General features: G+C 38.8%; 3 protein-coding genes across 3 annotated transcripts; 1 reads left to right on the plus strand and 2 right to left on the minus strand.

Annotated features, from left to right (window-relative positions):
• Nucleotides 1–1,671: 1,671 nt before the first annotated feature.
• LOC145784716 (uncharacterized) lies at nucleotides 1,672–2,043 on the plus strand. The gene has a single exon (XM_082596572.1). It carries the CDS (start codon nucleotides 1,672–1,674, stop codon nucleotides 2,041–2,043), a length of 372 nt encoding a protein of 123 aa, XP_082452698.1.
• Nucleotides 2,044–3,014: 971 nt separating this feature from the next.
• LOC145784717 (kelch-like protein 26) lies at nucleotides 3,015–4,733 on the minus strand. The gene has a single exon (XM_082596573.1). The coding sequence runs from the start codon at nucleotides 4,731–4,733 to the stop codon at nucleotides 3,015–3,017; it is 1,719 nt and encodes a 572-aa protein (XP_082452699.1).
• Nucleotides 4,734–5,964: 1,231 nt separating this feature from the next.
• Nucleotides 5,965–6,351, minus strand: LOC145784719 (zinc finger BED domain-containing protein 5-like). Its single transcript, XM_082596574.1, has one exon. The coding sequence runs from the start codon at nucleotides 6,349–6,351 to the stop codon at nucleotides 5,965–5,967; it is 387 nt and encodes a 128-aa protein (XP_082452700.1).
• Nucleotides 6,352–7,447: the final 1,096 nt, after the last annotated feature.

Raw genomic sequence — 7,447 nt, forward strand, 5'->3', positions numbered from 1 at the left:
TTGTTTTCAAAAGTTCAATTTGTTTTTATTTCTGACCATCACTACAAATAACAATACATGTGTAACATAGCAGAGGTCTACAAAAAGGGACAAAACGTGCTTGATACCGAAGCAGGATTTGACATGGTCGCAAGTGCGGTTTCAAAGAGTTTGCTTAACTTTTGCTCGGATTCCTGGAAACATCGATAAACAATGTAAACACGTTATAGCAAAAAACAACACGACGACAAAAACAACGACTACAATCGATAAAGCGATTAATTATAAAGCAGTTTTCCGTTAATCTTTAAGCTCTGCTTATTCAAAGCAACGACGTCAACAAACACCTTTACCGCGGAGTGATAGATACAGCTTTTTATTTGCTATATACGTCACACTGGTCATTTTTATTTTTTATGGTGCTACTGCTAACTGATGTAATGCAATTAGTAATATTTGTTGAAGTCAGCTATATGTTAAAAACTATTATCAATGGCGTACCCAAAGGAGTTCCCAGGTTTTACCCTCCCCACTGCACTCGATAGTGTCGCTGGTGAAAGAACATGCGAGATGAATAAAGCTTGGCACCTGATGCAAGACGTTAATGCCTGAAACCCATTTGAGAGTCTCCTGCATACGCCACTGATAACTATCGGTACATATTTAAACAAATTACATATAAAAATTGCAGTGTGTAGCCTACGAGGCTGAGTGTAAGAATGAAAGGAATTAATCTTGCTCTTCTGGTAAGACATGCCAACAGCGAGAGCATTCATACTTTCGGTCTACCATACTTCAACTGCAAAACAACATTGCATTCAAGGCGCATAGGTTGGACCAGGGGGTCACCAAACTACGGCCCGCGGGCCAAAACCGGTCCGCGAACTGATTTTATCCGGCCCGCCACGTGCTGCGGAAATAACAGCTGTAGTGTAAAATGCCCTGTAGTGTATCACAGCAGGGGATAACTTTTCCAGCATCCTTTCGATTTTCATCACAACTTTGCTATTCCACCGCTGACTTTGTTATTTATTGTGCCCAATTCAAGTCAATGGAGATCCTAAATAGTTGTATATCTTTTCGCAATTTGCATCCGGCCCGCAGCTGCTAATGTCGCAGCAATCCGGCCCTCAGAGAAAAAAGTTTGGTGACCTCTGGGTTGGACATACGTTTGGACAATGACCCTGTCTGTCGTTAATAGCATTAGACATCACCCCAGACAGCAAAATCTGTTATTTTTACGAAATCAACGCTTACGAATACGCTTACGAAATCAACGAATGGTGCAAGCGAAACGCTTACGAAATCAACGAATGGTGCAAGCGAAAAAGATGATTTCAACCTAGAACAAATATTTGTTAAACAATATTGTTTCAGTAAGACGTAGATTAAATGACTTGGTCATGTTATTAGCAGCAGAAGGGCTGACGTTTTGTTTTCTTTAGTACCGGTAACCTGTTTGCTATACTGCAGTACAGCAATAACAAAACAACATGTTTTTCCTTAAATTGTTTTACAAAGCCATAATTTGAAAAAAATAAGGTGATTAGACCTGTATATTTGAAAGAACTCCGATTTGTAATTCATCAGGAAAATAATGTAGCCTAATGACAGGAACTGCTCTTAAAAATTGTCCTCCAAAGAATACGAAGAAAGATTTTACCGGAAATATCTGCTTGCCAATACGGATTCATGCCTGACAGAGGAACCAGAAATGCAATTTTTGTAGTTCGCATGCTGTGTGAACGTTCAATTCAACACCAACAAGATGTATTTCTGTGTTTCATAGATTATCAAAAAGCTTTCGATAAAGTACGCCATTTCCAGCTTCTTTCATCACTAAAACGAATTGGGATTGATGATAAAGATTTCCGTATGATACACGATCTATACTACAAGCAGCAAGCCGCTGTTATGCTTCCCGATGGAATCACTGAATGGATGGAAATATCAAGAGGTGTTCGACAAGGCTGTGTCATGAGCCCAGATCTCTTCAATTTGTATAGTGAACTCATCCTTAGAGAACTGGAAGAAATTGATGAAGAAATTGATGAAGGAATATAAACGGAAAACTTATAAATAACATTCGATATGCAGATGACACAGTCTTGCTTGCAACGTCACAATGTGGTTTGCAAGTTTTACTTGATGCAGTTCAAACATCCAGTGAAAAATATGGACTAAAAATCAACATTAACAAAACCAAAACTCTGGCAGTCTCGAAACGTCTTCCTGAACCAACAATTTGCGTGTACTGCAATGATAACAAAATTGAACAGGTTCAAAAATTTAATTATTTGGGCTCAATACTGAATCCAAGCACCCGATGTGAAGAAGAAATTAGACGACGCATTGCATTATCAAAGTCAAGTTTCAACACCATGGCAAAAATCTTTAAAGATCGAAAGCTCTCCAAAACCTTAAAAATTCGTTTGTTAAAATGCTTTGTTTGGTCAATTTTGATGTACGGATGTGAAACCTGGACACTAACGGCAAAAACCCGAAATAAAATTGAAGCTGCAAAAATGTGGTTTTACCGAAGAATTCTTAAAATTCCATGGACAGCTTTTCGAACCAACAGAGCAGTTCTCCAACAGATGGGCCAGGAGCAGCAGATACTGAGATCTTTAGAAATGCGACAGCTGAAGTTCTTAGGTCACATTATAAGGAAAGGCGAACTTGAAGATTTATCTTTAAGTGGAAAAATTCTAGGTAAACGGTCAAGAGGAGCACAAAGATTCACATTTTTGCACAATTTTCAACCACTTATCAAAAACCCTACTAAAATTTGGCAAGAAGCACGAGATCGATCAAACTGGAACATCATTGTACATCGAGGGCTGCATCAGCTATGATACCTAGTCCTAAAGAGAGAGAGAATGACAGGAATAAACTTACATCCAATGAAAGCAAAGATAATTTGAGAATGAAACGCTGTGAGGCGATTAGCCAATAAGCCTTTTTTAGAGCCCAATTCTCACTGTGATCATGATGCAAAAACATGGATACCACTTGTTGGTGTTTTTATTCAAACTCTATTTGTTGGGTGGCAAACAACCATCAAAACTTAATGCCACGACAGAATGATGAAGAAGTTTCCCATTAGTGATCCCAACAACGCTCCATTTGTTTTTTGAGGGTTCATAACATTCTATTTCCGTTACAATTCGTTCTCCATCATAACCTCCAAACACAAAGATTTTTTCGTTTACAACGCAAGCTGAAAAACCTGTCCTGCAAAAGTTCATGTCGCTAATAGAAGTCCACTCGTTTTTTTCGATGTCGTACTTTTCTGCACTTTTCAAGATTTCTTTATTCCACCCAGTCCGTCCTCCTATGGCATATACAACCCCTCCACTTTCAACCGCCACTAGCCTGTATCTTTGTGTCTTCATTGCCTTCACAAACATCCATTTTCTATGGATTGAACTCAAACATTCCACAGAACATAAAGCCTCGTTGTCATCATAATACCCTCCAATGGCGTACAAGGATCCTTTGCAAGCGACCAATCCATGCTCTGCTCTCGCTTGTTGTAAGGGACATAAGTGTCTCCAATGATCTTGCAAGAAATACTCTCCCGAGTTAAGAACCTCCTTGTTTTCCCCACGTCCACCAACAACACAAATAGATCCATCTAGAACGGCAGCTTTAATCTGGCACCTTGGTTCATTGAGGCTTGAAGTTAGATGCCACTTTAAGTCATTTGAGGTTGTGTTCATCCTCAAGACAGTTTTTAACACTGAACAATTTGGACCATAGCCGCCAATAAAGTACACAAACTCGTTCAGCTTCTCTGTGCAACCCCAAAATCTACCTTCTGGCAAACTTGGAAAATTTGCGCAATTTCTTTCTTTTCCATAGAAAGGATCGCCAACTGGAATGACCCTTGTCCTCGAGTAGACTCCGCCCAAGCTCACAATTATGCTTGTTTTTTCTTTCACTGCAGATTTTTCCAAAGAGGTTGAAGCAATGCTTTTAGGCAATTTGACATTTTGGGTGTCTCTGTGAGAATCTTGCCAATTAACATAGTCTTCCAATTTTTCGGATTCAAGTTTGTTAAAGTTCAAAAGCAAAACAAGATCAGCAAAGTCACTGATACGGCTCACATCATCATGTTGAGTCCATTCCGATAGGATGTCGTAGCGAAAAGTTTCCATTGTTCCATTTTCCTCTGAGCCTAAATCTTGGACAAAGAATTTTAAATCAGATTTTTGTAGGTTCTGAAAGGAGTCGCAGCGCATGACTTCTTCATGGTTGTCTTGGATAAACAAAATTACTTCTTTTCTCAGAAATTCGTCGTTGCACTTGCTAGCTACGCGATGAATGCGAAAACAATTATTTGCATCAATGTTTTTCTGCAAAAATTTAAAGCAAAGACTTTTGACTTTTTTAATTTCTAAAACGTTAGCAGCCGAAATCAAGTCATAAACGTTGCCAAAATTGATTTGGATACTTTTTTTGTAAATACAATCCAGGATAGATTTCATCTCAGATTCTTTAACATGAGGAACATTAACCTCATCTCCAACCTTGATCCGATCATCTCCATAAAATGATGCTTCAAAATGCTTAGAATGACAAGCAAGAATAATTTTGTTGGCTTCAAAACGTCCGTTTTCACCACAACAAACTATGACATCCTTGAATCTGTGCAGATCGGAGTTAGCGTAAGCAACCACATCAGGTTCTTCTGGAAGGAATACTCTTTTTGCTTTGGGTTTATTAGGTTTGGACAAACTTGTTCTTTTCATATTTGGGAAGCGTTTTTAAAAGTTTTAGCAATAAAACCACTGATGTTCATCACTTAAACAGCATTTTCTAAAGAACAGAAAATTGATTGGTTCACATTGATATAGTCAAAGCATTTCATAAAGTGCCAAAACAAACGTTCTGCTTTCTACTCACAAACGCTTAGGCTTAAGGCAACGTGAAGTAAACCTGGCCATCCAAGAACAATCTTTCACACCTTTGTTTGTGAAGAACGTCATTAAGTAAATATGACATCACACAGCCACTGTGCTTGGGCATATCAGCTTACACGTAGCCTATGAATTAAAGAGACTCCACTAGCTTTTTATTTATTTAAAAAGTGTACAGATTTTTCTTTGTCCTGCCGTTACTTCAACTTCAACTACACTTGTATAACTTAAAGAAAATGGGTAAACCAAGGGTGCTTGCACTACTAAGGTGTAAAAGCCCGGTTACAGTGTTGTACGATATAAGTAAAATGTAAAAACACGGGTTCCTCAAAACATGTAGTAGGATAGGCTACCGTAAGTTCAAAGGGTCCAGTGAGAGCTGTTTGTTTTTTTAGGGGGAATTGATTTCTTGCTTCAGTATTTAATTTTGATAAGTTATTCTTAATTTCTTAATTAATAGACGAAAACAATTTTCAATTCAATTCAATTTATTTTTCTTTGTCGGAAAATAACAGCAATGATAAAGTTACAAATAGTGAACGGGAACAAAACCAACAAAAGGAAAAGGTGGCAAAACTACAAAAGTTTAAAACGTGCATGCGATGCAAATTTAAAGGTTACGTACACGAAAGTAAATTAAGCACGGCCACCAAACCTAACAGTTTAAAGTAGATGAATTAGTTGGAAGAACCAGTTGGCTCCACATTTGGCTCCACACAAACATTGACAGTTGTTGCGTCACGTGTTCATTGCTTTGCTTTTCACAAGAACGTTGATTGATTGAATCTTTATTCTCGGACTGGGAAAACTTCTTGCAGAGCTTAATCCTGGCAGCTTCGCATACTTGTAGAGCAGTGGTTCTTAACCTTTTTTCTATCAAGCCCCCCTTCAATAATGGTCATGTGCCTCGCGCCCCCCCTAGATTTTAAACAAGTATCATACCAAACAAATTGCATTTTTGTCTGTTTATTGTACACATCAGTGAGATACTTGACACTGCTTCTTAGCGACTAGATTTTTAATGCGAGGTGTAACTCCAGAGAGTGAACAACGTAAGTCTCCTTCAACTCTCAGCCTGTTTCTGTACTTTAGTCTTGATAGCAACGAGAGCAGAAAATGCAGCTTCACAAAGATACGTGGATCTAAACATTGTTAGAATTCGAAGAGCCCTAGTTGCGATAAGAGCGTAAACAGGAAGGTAATTAGCCCAGAACGTCTCAAGTTCCAGTGCTTTGAAGTCTTCTTTAGCTGTGGAGTTGAACTTCATCTCAAGAAACTCCTCTTGTCCTTTTTCGAAAATATCAACTACTTTGCATTGAAACGGGTTTCTGATGAACTTCCAGGTTTCACGCTTCTCATCCAGATCTGGAAAGTATTTGATGAACTCCGCTTTCAATTCATTAAGGTGGATTTCTATTTGTTTCTTCAACTCAGACTCAAAAGTTACCATCTTTGAGAGCAGAGTCCAAGTTACTGAAGCTCGATGGATTTCCTTGTTGAATTCGACTCTTCCATAGGTCGAGTTTGGCTATAAAAGTTCAAATGATGTCATGATGCTTAATGATGCTATAAAGCAAGAATTACTGAATACAATATAAAACAAGATAAAATACAAAATATGACGAACAGCATAGGTCCTAGGACATTAAAGTAATTAAAAAAAATTGAAATTGTTGTAAAACTCGCGCCCCCCCTGAGAGATGCTTCACGCCCCCCTGGGGGGGCGCGCCCCCCCGGTTAAGAACCACTGTTGTAGAGGCTTTGAATCACTGACGCAGGCCCGGTCACCGAGATTGACAAAGTGAAGTTTCCTACTGTTGAAGTATTGTTGCCAGGGAATTATTACATCCATTAGATGCCACTGAATGGAGAGCAGTCCTTAACGTGCGTTGCTCAAGCGCACACCTCGAGAGTCGAACCAGCGCCGCTTGATCTTGAAGCTTCTTCGTTCTAGAAGTCACGCGCTAACCAACTGAGCTAACTTGGAGGACGTCATTGTTTTAACCTAAAATTTTGTTGGTGGGGTTTCAAAAGCGAAAGCAAATCAGGGGTTCCGCTATGATAAAAACGTTAAAGAGCCTGCCGAGATTTCAACGAAATGCTGGATTGAAAGTGATTACTTTGCACAAGAGGGTTGGTTGGCAGTTGCAAAGTGGTGCCGACAAAAAAATGAGTAGCTACACAGTATTGTCTGCGTGTATAGAAATTTGAAAAACCTGTCCATTAAACCTTTTCTGCAGCCAGCTAATCGGTTCATACTCTTAGCCTATATATTGTATGTTATCAAGTTAATTAGGCCTATGCACTTTCATATAAAGAACATGTGAGTAGGCATATAGACCTAAACTCATGGTGCCATGAAATAGTAGCGTAAATGCTAAGTGTGCAAAGTGCAGGGCTCTCCAAATGTAGATTTGACTGCTTCATTTTGACTGCTGACTGCTTCATTTTCTTCTACTAGAATATTCTACTAACTATTTCTAGATGATAGTTTATAGCCTATATGACAAAATTACCCAATTTGCGATTTATTCCATCAATTAGAA

This window comes from Aplidium turbinatum, chromosome 15, assembly GCF_918807975.1.
Source record: "Aplidium turbinatum chromosome 15, kaAplTurb1.1, whole genome shotgun sequence".
NCBI lineage: Eukaryota > Metazoa > Chordata > Ascidiacea > Aplousobranchia > Polyclinidae > Aplidium > Aplidium turbinatum.

Excerpts from the sequence above, each read along its gene's own strand:
- LOC145784716 (XM_082596572.1), top strand. The coding sequence starts at position 1,672 with ATGCCTGACAGAGGAACCAGAAATGCAATTTTTGTAGTTCGCATGCTG.
- LOC145784719 (XM_082596574.1), bottom strand. The coding sequence starts at position 6,351 with ATGGTAACTTTTGAGTCTGAGTTGAAGAAACAAATAGAAATCCACCTT.
- LOC145784717 (XM_082596573.1), bottom strand. The coding sequence starts at position 4,733 with ATGAAAAGAACAAGTTTGTCCAAACCTAATAAACCCAAAGCAAAAAGA.